The following is a 14,732-nucleotide window of genomic DNA, read 5'->3' as shown; positions in this document are numbered from 1 at the left end:
CGTGAAGCGAAATTACAATGATATATAATGATTTGATGATGTACAAAAATTTCTCGCCAGATGAATTTCTCATTTTATATTCAAAAAACAATATCTAAAAGTAAATGATCTATTGTATTTTAGGTCGGGTTTGGATCCGATTCGCAATCAGAATCAATATATCGTATTTACATATCTTCAATAGAAAATTCAAAATTTATAAATAAAGGATATAATAAATATCTATTATTTTTCCTCTAAGTGCCTATTTTATCTTGAAGTATTATATATAAATTAATTTATTAAAATACTATGGCAATGTATATACATTTTAGTTATTTATTAGTTATAATGATAGCAAAGAAAGAAATTCTTCTCTGATGATTAAGTAACAATTAATAAGTAGAAATTATATTATATTTATATTATCAATTTAATTTCAGTTTCGATATTAATTTAATGTATATACATATAATATATAATACGTATATATTTTTTTTAAATAATTATTTTTTAATAATTTTTTAATAATTATATTTAATAATAATTAATAATTATTTAATAATTAATTTTTTAATAATTATTTCATCTTTATATATTTATATTGTATTTCGCAAGATTTATAGATAACATCTTGACAAATGCAATTTGAAATTTCGTAGATATATAATCTTCTTACGGTTCAGATTAGGTTAGATTTTTGTCAGATTAGGTTAAGTTATTGTATTATCCACGTGGACTGCTTTTTGACAATTATCATGTCAGAACTACTACCATTGCCACAAAAAAAATATTACAGACAACGTGCACACTCGAATCCCATAGCGGATCACTGCTTAGAATAGTATGTAATTATTTTCCATAAAAAATATAAAATTACTTAAAAAGATTGAAGTTTATTTATAAACATTTTTCATTCTTTTCTTGAATACAATTTCAGTCCTATCAAACCGGATTTAATGAATTGGGGTACATTATATCCGTTTTATTTTGTAACTAATGATGGAGAGTCCAAAGAACAGAATCTTTCACAGAAATGTGTTGAGTTTGTAGATATTGGTTGTGGCTATGGAGGACTATTAGGTACAAAATTATTTTAATTTTATATTAAATTGTTTCTTAATGTATTAACAGAATATTTTCTTCAATAGTTACATTGTCATTAATGTTTCCTGAAAATTTAATTCTTGGAATGGAGATTAGAGTAAAAGTGTCTGACTATGTTATGGATCGCATAGCTGCATTAAGATCACAAAATCCAGGACAATACCAAAACATTGCATGTCTGAGGACTAATGCAATGAAGTATCTACCAAATTACTTTCACAAAGGCCAGGTATAATAAGGTATAGTCATATATTTAAACTTATAATTCTGTACTTTTATAAATATTGATTTTTATTTTTGTAGTTGAAGAAAATGTTTTTCTTATATCCAGATCCACATTTTAAAAAGTCCAAGCATAAATGGAGGATTATAAATAAGACACTTTTGGCAGAATATGCTTATGTGTTGACTGAAGGAGTAATATATTTTCTAAAATATTACTTAAATGTTTCTATATTCTTTTTACATAAATAAGTAACTATGAATATTATTTAAAGGCCATTGTATATACAGTGACGGATGTCAAAGACTTACATGAATGGATAGTGGAACATTTCCGCGAACATCCATTGTTTGACGATGTTTCTAAAGAAGAATTGGTAAGTTTTTGCTACTTATTTCTCAAAAGATTAAGTCAGCCATTATCTTACAATTTTTTTTCATAAAGGATAAAGATCCTATTGTTGAAAAATTATATGAAAGCACAGAAGAAGGTCAAAAGGTAACAAGAAATAAAGGAGATAAATTTTTGGCTGTATTTAAACGCATTCCAGATCCATTTGAGAACAAAATTAGTTGATGCCAAATACTTTATGTACTTGTATATAAATGGAGATATTTTTTTGTAATCATTATACAAAAGATACTCTAAATCCAGTCCTCAAATATTGGGAGTCCACGTTGTTATTATCCTCATCATTAGATCCATCATGTCCTAAAAAAGGGTCGTTTAAATAAATGTTACTTTAGTTTTGAAACAGAGATTAATAAAAAATTTGTCTTTAAAAATTGAAATTGATAGATTACTATCTTCTTCCAACTCATTTTCCAAATCAGTTCTTTTTTGTTTGGGTAACATTTTAAGATAGTTGCGATGCCGTATATCTTCATTGGGAATCAAATGCGCAGTTTTCAAGGAAAATTCATCGTGTATTATAGAAAATAACATCTAATAAAAAAAAGAAACTATAAGTTATTTTTCGATAGAAAATCAACATGATACATAAAAATTATTTCTTTTTACTTGCTCTAGTAATGAATCAATAAACGTTAATGGCGGTGATATATATGATCTCCGTATTAATCTCTTTCGCTCCGAAATATCCATCATAAATTGGGTATAATACAAATTTCTGTTAGGAATCAGACTGTCTTCAACTATTTTTTTAAATCTTTTACTATTGACAATATCCCTAGAAATTAACTCTAATAGTTTATTAATTTCGATGACAATTACATTATTAATTATTTATAAAAATGAAATGCAGAAAAGCAATATTTACCATAATAAGCCTTCTAAAATAAATTTCACTATACAAAGCTCTTTCTCGTCTATAACATTGCATTTTTTACTATCATCAAAATAAATTACATTTGCTGGAGAAGCTTTTAATTCATTTAATAAACTGACTTTTGTAGATTCATCTTCTATGGTACATACACTACAACGTAAACTCAATGTTTTGTAGTATACATCAGGTTTATCGAGTATTTTTATCCACGGTTTCTATGTAAAATCAACTTATAACATAATTGGTTTATTGTAAAATATTACTTATTTACTTACTGGGACATAAATGCCTTTTTCTGTAATGGTAAATTGTCCTGCTAATTCTTGACTTAGAATAGCATGTTTGATAATGCTTCTTTGATATATCCGCCTTTTACTAGCGTTGAAAAATATACAAGGTATATGAACATCGATTCGACAAGGATATCCTTTGGTGTAGATTTTTATTCTAAAACTCTGCACTGCCTTTGGATGTAGTATACCCTTTCGAGGAAATACGTCGATGTACAGTATCTCTGGTATGTCTTGACTAGAGACATTTAACATTTTAAAGGAATATGATAGAAGATTTTAAAACATTAAAATTTTTTAAGAGTACCATATCCACTCATAAGCGAGTGCATCGAAATCTAAGTTGTTATAAACTAAAAGCATTTTGACAATAACATTATGCATAGGTAGAAACCACACATCGATGCAATCAATACTGAAATATGCAGGAAATAGTGAAGTTTTACAAGCACAATAAGATGGTATAGCTCTCGCATAACTGGCTAATCTAAAATCAAAAGTTGACTCTCCTTCCATTGTCAATTCTTCTGTTTTGTCACCCATAGTTATTGGAACTATTACCTAAGAGGTATAATATTAATTTCTTAATTTCCTAATTATTAAATTTATAATACCTTATATGTACCAAACATTCTTGGTTGGAACTTCAAAAGAAGAGGTATAGCTGTTCCAGTCTTTATAACACCACATTGTGTTAAACATGAAAATACTTCATAATGATAATCTTTATTCACTCTGCAGATGTTATTAATATCTATCGAATACGGTAAATCATTATTTGTAATATTGTGTATCCAATTTACCTAGAATTTCATTATACTAATGATTCTTATGTTGATACAAAGTACTATATCTTATGAACACTATTGTAATATATATTATAAATGACATTATACCCTATACATTATCCCTTTGTTTCCAAAATAAGTTCGTCCGAAATTTACGGATGCAGTGCTTAAGAAATTATCTTGTGACCGAGACTCGGCTAAACAATTAATGACTACGTTAAACATAACATAACGATCATGTCCAATATCTAATTCCCAACATATTGCTGTTTTCCCGATTAACGTATAATGTATCTTCATACCAATCACAGTTTCTTCCTTTGGCTGTAAAATATCAATTAATATTACTCTTTTATATACATTCAATTTAGTAATGTACCTTATATAAATAGCTAGTTGACATAAAAAAAATCGTACACGTAATGTTTTAGATCGTATGTTTACTGTACAAAGATTTGTATGTATGCAGTTAGTTTCTGTATGCTGAAGCAAATAACCAAATGTCTTTATAACAGGTTTACAAGAACAGTTTTTTATTCTTTTTAAAGCCAGTGTAATAGGAAATGATGAAGGATTGATCATAATCCATTCTATCAATATTACTCCTTTATTGCATTGGAACATTGGAAAAAGATCAATATTTATGGATTTTCTTTCTTTTGGTAATATGTTTTCCAAGATTTTGTTTAATCTAAAAAAGAACTAATAATCATGTAATACATAATACCGATTATATAACACAAATAGAAAAGAAATATACCTATTTACATGCAGTCTCTTCCATAAAAATTGTTTGCTTATATGAATTGTACAACGCTGATTATATCCAAAAGCACATATATTCTGCACCTAATGCAGATATTGCATATATAAACATTATTTTATAAATCCGAATTCTAATGGTCAAATGAATTATAATTTTACTTTTAATGTAGGCAAAATACACATGCAGTATACATTGCAAATCCATATTGGTTTTTGTCTAGCTATTAAAGCATCTGATCGAAAATTAACTCTTATCAAATATCGAATTGTAAATTCATAATATACTGCTGTGTGTGGTGTGATAGAAACTGTAATTTTTTTATGCGATCCTGAGAAAATCGTTTCTGATGCTGGATGTAATTTAACATCTTCCTCAATATTTCCAAGTGGCCAATTACGATGTGTACAAATTAATTTATAATAAATATCTACTAAACTAGAATTAATAAGATCAAAATGTAAGGTCTTGGTATCGTTATATTCTAATTCTTTGAAATATAATTCGTTCGGAGTTGCCTAAAGAAATGAATAAAAGATAAACCTTTAATTTTTACTTCATAATAAGTAATAAAGTCATGTTGCATAAATTTTACCCTTAATGACCCAATTTCGCTACTTCCACGAACACATAGGATTACACAATATTTTGACCCAATAGGTACACCTTTTTTTACAATATTTAAAATACATTGTACCTCAAAATCATAGTCTATATTTGGTTCATTCGGAGAAAAGGAACATTCTTGATGCAAAGTATCATTTGCATCGATTTCTCCGCTTATGTACTGTATATTAAGTTCAGATGGCAACTGGTAAAATTGATACCTATAGATAAATAACTAAATGTTAAAATATATTTCATACATTTTGTTTAGGAGAAAAATTAGCTTACTTTATTGTATGACGCGTTACATTTCGCATTGCAAGTTGTAGAAACTGCTGACAACCTAGCATAACTGGTGGAAAACTTAAAACATTATTATTGCCAAAAACAATATTTGCATTCTCTGCATATCCTTTGAAATCTATGTAATATTCATTTTTCGTATTCCCATTAAAGTATACTGTCCATCTTTCTATATAAATCTGTTCATCTTGGGGTTTAGGTGTCATTTCAACTACAATTATTTCATAATCTCTGCAATTAAATAGTTCAGCTATTAATAATGTATCAAAGTTGAATTCACAAATGGATTTACAGATTGTATATCATACTGATAAATCACACCAAGCATTGGTTTTACAAGAAAATGACTTGCTGATGGTGAAACAAATTGAAACATGAGAGGTAAATGTCCAAATCTTTTAATCAGGAAAGTGGTATAAACTGGATATGATGGCATACATGGTGGCATTATTACAGTTTGAGGTATTTCATACTGTGGAATCCATCCATTCGATATGACAGGAAAGGAGTGACCTAAGATATATTTTAATTTTTAAATATTTCTTGTCCATCTTCATGTAAATTCATCCAAAATATTTATCATAACTGGATTTATCATAACTTTTGCACAAAATAGTATTATACCTATCACTGTCACAGATGTAACAAATGGGAAAGTAGAGTGCTTTTTATGTTCCAGAAGAACAGAACAAATGATCTTTCTTCCATAAAGATTACTTTTTGTATTAGGATTAAATGTAAGTTCAAATAAAGCAGACTGATGTGCACAAACTAGCATCTCAGAAGGTGTTATATTAAAAATTTCATCTGTATCTACAATACAATAAATGAATTAAAAAGATATTTTACACAATGAACTATATACAAATTACCTTTCTCCCAGGTAATTAATAAATTGGAATGATTATGATTTGTGAGACATATTGAATGAGGTATTGTCTGAATAAGATTTTCTACATCCACATCAGTTTGTCCAAGATTGAAATAATGCTTTGATAAGGATATTGGAGGAATATCTCCTAATGTATCAGTACCATCTCTCATATATCCTTTGAAACCATCTTTACTTTTCAAAGGATAGGTAATAGCATCAGAATCTGTCTTAAAAGATAATGCACTACACCAGCCATATAATTCTATAATAATTGGTTCCTATATTTTAAATAAATTTTTCAATAAAAAATAATTCTCAGTTCATAAAAATTACATATTATCAATGGTTTCATTTAAATTTACTTGATATAAAATCAGAGCAACCAAGTAATAAGTGTATCTTCCCTCCCTTGTCGATGTAAACGTAATTGTAATATATTTACGAGAACAAGGACTAATAATGCCGTATTTTGCGTCTATCTGGAAAGGCTTACATTTTTCATCTATATTAAACATAAAGGTCGCAGCAACTTTAGAATTATTTGTTAATCTAATTCGCCTTTTAACTTCTGGTTTCTGTATTGTGCAATTCATAAAAATCTTCGTTGTTGAACAAGTTACTTCAGGACCTGCTCAAATATATAAACGAAAGTTATAATATAGAAATGAAATATGTATATAAAAACAGACAAAGAACCGTAAGATAAGATAAAATTTCATAATACATTACAAAATACATATTTTAAGGTAAATACCGATACTACATCCATAAGTAATAATTTTCGTACATTCCATACTAGTATCTATAATTACGAAATAATCAACATTTTTAGAAAATGCAACAAGTGGCTGATAACGTATCTCGCATATATATTTTTCATCGGAGGCTAGAGTCCAAGTATAAGAACGTAAATGAAATACATGATCCAAAGGATTCGTAATCGGATCTCTTTGGACTTGATATACTTGTTCCTTCTGTAATGAATAAATTAAATAAAAATAGTCAGTACGTAGAAAATTTCATTTTCTTCCACGAATCTATTAATAAAACAATTTGTAAAAAAACCTATAAAGAAGAATAAAATGGAAAACTTATAATAATTATTTACAAAGCGATCCACTTCATCGATTTCAATGACCTTGAAATATATGCTGTCAAGGTGAATGTATTGAATAATTTTGCACATTGGGTTGTTCAAAAAATGTCTTGCATTTTTATTATAAATTTCTATAAAATAATGAAATGTTGGAGCAAATATGATTCTTAATTGGATACTAAAGAGGACTAAGGAGAAATATTTAAAATTCGTTAATAAAACAGGTTTCTTTTTTTCAGTGAGATAATGTTGAACCTCATATATCCAAGAAGTTTTTAATTTTAGTTGTATTCACTTGTATTTATCCCACGCATCGAATATTCGTGTTTCGTTATTATTTATTTGGATCTTTACAAAACTTATTCGGAAAGTTTAGGCACGAAATTAAATACCTTAAATGCTTGTAAAGATTATTTGAAGGAATTGTCCGACAAAGACGAAAAAATTAAGAAAAGGCTCGTAAAATCATAAGTAGTAGTATAGTAGTAAGTAATTTTAATTAAATCTTAACTTTTGTTACGAATTTTTCAAATAACATAATATATGTACATATAAGTATAGGTTAAGTTTGGATTAAATTATAGATCTCAAATTTATTCTAAACCTTAAAAATATTATGTATAATATTAGAAACATTTTCATCCGCATATGTCAAAAAATGCAGTCAAACTGCAGTTATACATATGCATAGATAAACTTATTCGAGATGTTGACCTTGACAAGCCATCCGAAGATCATCGAAATTTATAAAAGATAGATAGACTACCTTATAATTAATTATCATTTATAATTACAGATTATAGTATTATCACAGACTATAATAACTATAACGCTATAATAACAACACTAACCATAACTTTGAATATTTTATACATTTTTTGCACATTAAATGTATTTTGTGCATTTATGCAACTTTAAATTTCGCATACATGTATAAAAATTCGCAGTCTATTAATTATTAAACTACAAATATTTATGCAAATTCAAATTTTTATTTTATTTATTATTTTATAAACTAAAAAAATGGAATAAAAGTAGGGATGTTTTATTTATTAAATGTTATAACAGGTATTTTACTTTGAATATTTTACATATTTTTGCATACTAAACGTATTCTGTGCATTTATGCAGCTTCAAATTTCACATAATTGCCTAAAAGTCTGCTTAGTAATTAGATACCAAACATACTTACGTAAGATTCATTCCATATCTCTATCGTTTTTATTGCCGTTTTACCAATTTCCACGTCTCCATAATCAAGTTTAATTATTTTCATTTTATTCTTATTTTACAATAATCGTTATCTACCGTGAAGAATCCTCAAAAATTTGTTCCTCTCAATTGCAAACACAAAAATGATATTTGCCCAACGATGCATATATTTTCATTTGAAATGTATCAGATCGAGGTTGTCAATCTCGATCGCGATCTCGAACTCGGATCTCATGATTTCTCTCGAATGCACAGGAACACATTCGTTTTGTTTTGATAAAGGAATGACGTATCCGTGAGAGCAGTAAATCCAAACGATTTTGTGGAAAACATTTAACGATAATTCTTGCAATTCCTTATTTCATATAGATATTCCTTTAAGGATTTAGACATACACATCATCGACTGGTAATGGTGACGTTACCCATATTCTTTATGGCTTTTTGACAGTACCTGTAAAAAATGGCTCGTCGGAGTGTCTTAAGTCTTCTATACTTATTATATTTCGCAAACAATTGTATGAATTATAGTTTGTGTACGTTCTATAATAATTATTACGAAGAATGTAAGTCTTTTTGAAACAATAATATGATCTTTTAACTTTTTGATATTATTGGTAAGAATATTTAACGTGTGATTTCTTCTTCTAGATGGATTGGAGTCGGAGAAGTTGTGTCATATACTTGGTAAAGTGTCAACTATAGACATTAAAATCGGTGCGGCGATTGTACGGCCGAAGTACATGCTGGACCGATGGAATGTTCGTGCTAATGTTCATTGTAAATTTAAATTTATTACGGCCAAAGGTTATGGATTATTTGGAGTCATTCAAAAAATGTCTTTCAGAAGAAACGGAACACAGTGTCTGGATTATGTACAAGTAAGTAATAATTTGTTATTGTTTTAGATGAAATCATAAATAATTTTTTAATCTGTTTTAGTTTAAAAGAAAAGATTTTCATAAGACAGAGAAGTTTTGTGGTTTAATTGATCGCAGTAATATGAAGTATACAGTTCATGAGTCAGAAGATCATTCTGAATCACAATCATTATCAGAGATTTATGCCGAATATGATCCAAGCAATCATAAATCTAATGCAGAATTAGAAACTGAAATATTTATATCAAAAGAGAAGTTAGAAGAAGGAGAGTTTCTTGCTATTCGCATTGCTTATACAACATTCGGAAGTAAGTTAGGTTGATTTTAAAATTTTATAATTATAAATTATACTTTTCATGTAACATTTAATATCACAGATTGCAGTAATGTGGGCTACAAGAGATACAAACTAATCGGTCATGATACCTGTCTGCTAAATGAATACTTTTGCGATGGCGTTTACAATTGTATACCAGGTATTTGTTCTGATGAGGATAATTGTCCCCATGAAATTATTAGCTCTGGCACTGGTACAAATGTAACAATAGGTGCAGTGAGTACCATGATTATATGCTTTATTTTATTCATTGTGTGTTTATGGATATGTAAAAGGTCACAAAAATTATGTTGGTCTATCGATTGCGCCGATTCAAACGTGTGTTCGAGACCAGAACCATTATCACGTGATACAGAGGGATCTGTAAATCCATCAGTTCCCTCAGCACCAATGTTAGAAGTCGCAGTTCCTTCATCGGTTGCTGATAAAGATTTACCACCTAGTTATGATTCCCTGTTTCCAGAACAAAGTAACCCTGCTAGATCATAATAGTAAATGCAAGTTATTATATGTAATTAATTTGTACTGACTTGTTATCTAATGTTTTAATTAGATATTGTTGTACACAATGCAGTCTTCAGATATATGGTATGAATGAGTGCCTTTTTGAATGAACCAGATATAATCACATACAAGTGATCGATAAGAATACCGAATTTCTTTTTAGTATTTTATACCAACTATTTTGTCAATGTTGTATACACTAGCATTTATGATACTGAATATTTTTATATTTTATATAACTTGTTCTACAAAACTATATTGAGATATAAGTACATACAAGATCCGTAATGTATAAAATATAAATAGCCACTACGTATGGTCAATTATTCAAAAACGAAAAGTACTATTTTAGAACAAAAACCTGTTCATAGTTTATAAGTCGCTTTTAATGTTGAAAAAATACAGTATTTAATAAATATAATATTTATACAAGATTGTCTTTCAATTATTTTTAAAGTGTTCATTGGTTAATTAACACGTATTCAGTTACAAAATTATTCATTATTTTTTTTCCATTTATACTCCAACATGTTCGTGTAACCATAAACAAGCGTTGATAGCGTTATCAATTTCAGCACTTCCTGATGCTAAAGAATGATTATCGTTATAAACTAGCATCCTGTAATAAAGATTTAATGAAGATTTTATGGTGACTATAATTTTTAATTTGTACTTATAAAACTCTTACTTTGTTTTAACATCATTCGCTTTAAGGCGTTGAAACCACAGTTTTCCTTGAGACGGGGGTACTCGTAAATCGTTCGAACCTATACATAACAAGGTTGGAGCTTTCACACTATTAACGTGAATAATCGGGGAACACTTAAACATCTTCACAAACATTTCAATTCGATCCGATTCCGATATTGGTGCACTTTCATCAAAGGCATAATTGATTTCAGCAGCACACCTGAAATTAGATGTATCATGAAAACAATAATTGAAATAAGAATTCTATATCATATCTAATCTTTGTATTATTGTGTTATTTTGTTATTTTCATTATACATTATTCTACAACTGATCTTACATAATTCTTTCTTCTTTACTCAGTGCATTGCGACTGCAATATAATTGTAATTCATGAAAAATGACTATGAACCTACGAAAAATCGTCAATAATACATTAATATTTTACCAGTCTGGAATATCTGATATAGTGAACATAGCAGCAATGTCGATTACAGGATTTCTTGCAACAACAGCTTTATATAAGTCCTATAAGAATAAATTGTTGCATATTACTGAATTTTATTATTTTTTTAAGTTTATGAATAGTTTATGAACTTACTGGATATTGACCACTTAAATGAGTAACTAAAAATCCTCCATGTGAACCACCAATAATTCCTAATTTGTTTGGATTTAACCATGAGTATTTTCGTAAAGCTTCTTCTGTAGCAGTCACACAGTCCTTTACATCGACATCCCCAACTTTTCCTTGAAGGTATTCAACATTCTTTGATCCCATTCCGGTAGAACCACGATAGTTAACTTGTACCACAGCGAAACCTTAAATAAAAATAATTTTTTAGGGAAAGTTTAAGATCTTTATGAATAATTAAGACAGATTGTTGAATATAAATTACTGCAAATCAAAAATTTACCTGATAAAACAAGCAAGAAATAATCAAGTACAAACAAATTTGCATAGTTAGAATGAGGTCCACCATGTGGTATGATTATTAAAGGTACAGATTTGTCATTTCCACTTTTTGGTCCAAAATAAATGAAGTTGAAGTGTTCTGTAAAATCGTTAAAAAAACATTTGGTCTATATCTTTCAACCCTTGAAATGACAAATTACTTACTTATTTCTTCATCATTATTGTAATCATATTCAGAAGGCTCATACATTAAATTTTCACTTCCAGGAATTTTTTCGGGTATAGAAATTTTATTCCTTTTAATGCGACCATTACTAATTGTTTCTGAGTCAAATCTTCCTACTGTAAGCATAGGTGGCTCTAAAAGAGATGTTTCCGAAAATGCAATAATATCATCTTTTACATCCAAAATAACAAGACTGCTTTTATCATTTTGGATCTCAGTTATAGTTTTCGTTTCTGTAAATAATATTTTCGTTATTAATGATTTAAACAAAGGAAAGAATTAGTAAAACGTTAGATATAGTTTGAATTTTTACTTCTATTAATGATGTAAGAACGTATATTATTCTGTTGTGTTGTACTCAAGAATATATACTGCGAATCAGTGCTCCAGCATTGGCGTGGTAAACGACCATACAAGCCATAAAACTTTTCAGCATTTTGAATAGGTATGCTTGAATTTACAATGTCTACAAGTATATCAGCCTAAAGAAAATACAATGATATAAATTTAAATAAAATGAACAGTAAACTAAGTATATTCTAATATACAAATACTTTTGAATTTTCAGAAGTAAATTCAAGATGCATAAGTCTGTGAGTATTATGATGTGGACCACCTGCTTCTCTTTCTAACCAGATAAGATATTTTTTATCAGGACTAAATCTTGGGCTATGGACAGCACATCCATCGCTTGAGAGCTTTTCTAAAAAATATATGTACAATGTATATACATAGATATATGACCTTAATTTATAAGCCAATGGAGTGACATGGGATATTTCTTACTGTACTCTCCATCTTTTAATAAAAATATCCAAGAGAGTCTATTAGTACAAGCAATAAGACCTAAATGTCTTGGCTCATGTTTCCATGCTACACCAACAACACCTTGACTATCTGCAGTCCATAGTACTTGAGCAGGTGAGAGATCATTTGGTATACCTGAGAGAGTTGAAATTGTGTCTGTTGTCGTATCAAGGACAGCAACAACTGGATGGTGTTTACCTACCAATTGTTCTCCCCAATGAGGCTTGTAAATATATTCATTACCCTATATCAAATGTTTTATTAATTAAAGTTTACTTTTACTTTATATGTATAATTCAAAAATGAAGCAATTTACCACTGTTACTTCATTCTCATCTTTTTTATTTTTATCTTCTTTATTCATACGTTTCTGCTTATAAAATGGTTCAGATTCTGATTGCTTTTTTTCAGCAATATATAATATTTTTGTTTTATCTGGAGACCATTGAAAAGAAGAAAACTCAGCTAGAAACAGAAAGAACAAAAACTTTTAATTCTTGTTAGATGTCATATTACATACATATTGTGTAGTGAATGTAAATAATTTTTGATTAATAACTACAATCTGCGTATACATCTCCATGCATATCCAAAGCAGATAGATCATAACTTTTCACAAGCCCCTGTCTACTCCAGATTTCAATAAACTGTTTTGTAGTATTCTCAATTGTAACCTGCCTTAATATCGCTTTACATTGTCTATCCTCAGAGAAATTAGATAGAAGTCTACAATGAAAAGAAAGCTTTCTTTTAGGTGTATATCTTAAAGATATAACTAATTATATTTTTATAACAAATATGTATCATACTCTGTTGTAGTATCAAAGGGGAAGCTTTGAAATTGTACTTGTAACTTTGAATCTAAAATGTAAGTTTGGAAAAATTTTTGATTTGTCTTTCTCTCTAAATTTCTTTGGGACCATGCGCTTATAATCGATACTTCATTTTCACTTATCCCAAAAATCTTTGCATCAGTTAAAGAAGGATTTCGTGCTAATGTTTTGTACAAATTGACAATTTTTTTGGCCTACAAAATATTAAATATTTTATTAATTTTTCAAGGAAATTTTTTTACAAATATTGATTTAATACTTTTAATTTTGAACTGTAACATACCTGACTTGTTGCCATTATTACAAACCTGTCCTCAAATTCTTTTTTCAATCTATTATTATATGTTATATAAAAACAGCCAAACGTTGATAAGATATCAGACACAGATAACATGTATAAACAATTAATTATGTACATAAAACATTAGTGAGTTAATGTTGCAAGATAATTACTTCTAGGAAATAAACAATGTAACTGTATTAAAATTAGAGTAAGATTATTTTATTAGTGTTTTAATGTTTTAAATTTATTATATTATAATGTATATAAAGAATATTAGTAATTATTGAATATAGAGGATATTAATGTTATTTTAATGTGATAAACGATGTAATGATATATTTTGTTTTAATATATTAAAATATACAGTTGTAATTACTTTTTAAAAATGAAATTTACTACGTGCGTTTTATTCAGCAATGTTTTCTACTTTTGTACACAAATAATAGGTTTGATTCTCAAGTTGGTAGCACTATTAGTACTAGAAAAAGAAAATATGGGTAGCACTGGCGCCAGTTTTAAAATTACCTGAATCAAAAGAATAATTTGTTAATATTTAAACGAAAAAGAGAAGTTCGTGTTATTGTAATAAAAATGTTTAATATCGATTTCCTGTAAATTAGTATTTTTATTTTACATCAATTTGCAATATGCTAACATACCGCAAGATTAATGCAATTTGCACAAATCACAATATCGATAAAACATTATAACAATTATTACTGCTTAG

At 28.1% G+C, this 14,732-nt stretch overlaps 4 protein-coding genes across 13 annotated transcripts in view; 2 read left to right on the top strand and 2 right to left on the bottom strand.

Moving 5' to 3' along the window:
* The window catches only part of LOC122574847 (tRNA (guanine-N(7)-)-methyltransferase), a 29,926-nt gene extending 27,826 nt beyond the window's left edge, over nt 1–2,100 (top strand). For 4 of the 5 annotated variants that reach the window (XM_043742953.1, XM_043742954.1, XM_043742955.1 and 1 more), the window contains 6 exons: nt 687–823; nt 920–1,062; nt 1,131–1,315; nt 1,390–1,503; nt 1,584–1,685; nt 1,754–2,100. In XM_043742953.1, coding sequence (XP_043598888.1) covers nt 687–823; nt 920–1,062; nt 1,131–1,315; nt 1,390–1,503; nt 1,584–1,685; nt 1,754–1,885 — 813 coding nt within the window. In that variant the 3' untranslated portion in view covers nt 1,886–2,100. The remainder of the gene's footprint in view (nt 1–686; nt 824–919; nt 1,063–1,130; nt 1,316–1,389; nt 1,504–1,583; nt 1,686–1,753) is intronic. The other variant, XM_043742957.1, reaches the window with a different exon arrangement.
* LOC122574841 (cilia- and flagella-associated protein 65-like) lies at nt 1,879–8,648 on the bottom strand. 3 transcript variants are annotated; one of them, XR_006319206.1, is made up of 19 exons: nt 8,510–8,648; nt 6,976–7,195; nt 6,584–6,849; nt 6,220–6,499; nt 5,972–6,160; nt 5,656–5,860; nt 5,333–5,578; nt 5,034–5,265; nt 4,600–4,956; nt 4,436–4,524; nt 4,093–4,366; nt 3,784–3,999; nt 3,502–3,690; nt 3,195–3,448; nt 2,873–3,125; nt 2,589–2,812; nt 2,334–2,498; nt 2,113–2,254; nt 1,879–2,020 (listed from the first exon to the last, which is right to left on the bottom strand). XR_006319206.1 is itself a non-coding variant. In XM_043742938.1 (19 exons), exons 1-19 carry the CDS (start codon nt 8,591–8,593, stop codon nt 1,938–1,940), a joined length of 3,972 nt encoding a protein of 1,323 aa, XP_043598873.1. In that variant the 5' UTR covers nt 8,594–8,648; the 3' UTR covers nt 1,879–1,937. The 3 variants fall into 3 exon arrangements, 2 of the variants coding, with proteins under 2 accessions (XP_043598873.1, XP_043598874.1); XM_043742938.1 differs by having other exon boundaries at nt 2,330–2,498; XM_043742939.1 differs by lacking the exons at nt 1,879–2,020; nt 2,113–2,254; nt 2,334–2,498 and having other exon boundaries at nt 2,595–2,747.
* On the top strand, nt 6,827–10,682 carry LOC122574845. Of its 2 annotated transcripts, XM_043742951.1 has the most exons (5): nt 6,827–7,802; nt 8,899–9,094; nt 9,180–9,409; nt 9,471–9,717; nt 9,787–10,682. In XM_043742951.1, the coding sequence occupies exons 2-5, from the start codon at nt 8,992–8,994 to the stop codon at nt 10,233–10,235; spliced, it is 1,029 nt and encodes a 342-aa protein (XP_043598886.1). In that variant the 5' UTR covers nt 6,827–7,802; nt 8,899–8,991; the 3' UTR covers nt 10,236–10,682. The 2 variants fall into 2 exon arrangements, with proteins under 2 accessions (XP_043598886.1, XP_043598885.1); XM_043742950.1 differs by lacking the exon at nt 6,827–7,802 and having other exon boundaries at nt 8,721–9,094.
* Nucleotides 10,619–14,399, bottom strand: LOC122574842 (acylamino-acid-releasing enzyme-like). 3 transcript variants are annotated; one of them, XM_043742940.1, is made up of 15 exons: nt 14,382–14,399; nt 14,006–14,177; nt 13,699–13,916; nt 13,452–13,615; nt 13,206–13,354; nt 12,869–13,133; nt 12,637–12,785; nt 12,396–12,564; nt 12,061–12,315; nt 11,858–11,995; nt 11,542–11,762; nt 11,389–11,468; nt 11,281–11,313; nt 10,939–11,160; nt 10,619–10,869 (listed from the first exon to the last, which is right to left on the bottom strand). In XM_043742940.1, exons 2-15 carry the CDS (start codon nt 14,138–14,140, stop codon nt 10,767–10,769), a joined length of 2,301 nt encoding a protein of 766 aa, XP_043598875.1. In that variant the 5' UTR covers nt 14,141–14,177; nt 14,382–14,399; the 3' UTR covers nt 10,619–10,766. The 3 variants fall into 3 exon arrangements, with proteins under 3 accessions (XP_043598875.1, XP_043598877.1, XP_043598876.1); XM_043742942.1 differs by lacking the exon at nt 14,382–14,399 and having other exon boundaries at nt 13,025–13,133; nt 14,006–14,311; XM_043742941.1 differs by lacking the exons at nt 11,281–11,313; nt 14,382–14,399 and having other exon boundaries at nt 14,006–14,308.
* Between the last annotated feature and the right edge of the window lie 333 nt (nt 14,400–14,732).

Source organism: Bombus pyrosoma, linkage group LG14 (assembly GCF_014825855.1).
Source record: "Bombus pyrosoma isolate SC7728 linkage group LG14, ASM1482585v1, whole genome shotgun sequence".
NCBI lineage: Eukaryota > Metazoa > Arthropoda > Insecta > Hymenoptera > Apidae > Bombus > Bombus pyrosoma.
The sequence above is the reverse complement of the archived record's forward strand: the minus strand, read 5'-3'. Positions and strand labels throughout refer to the sequence as shown.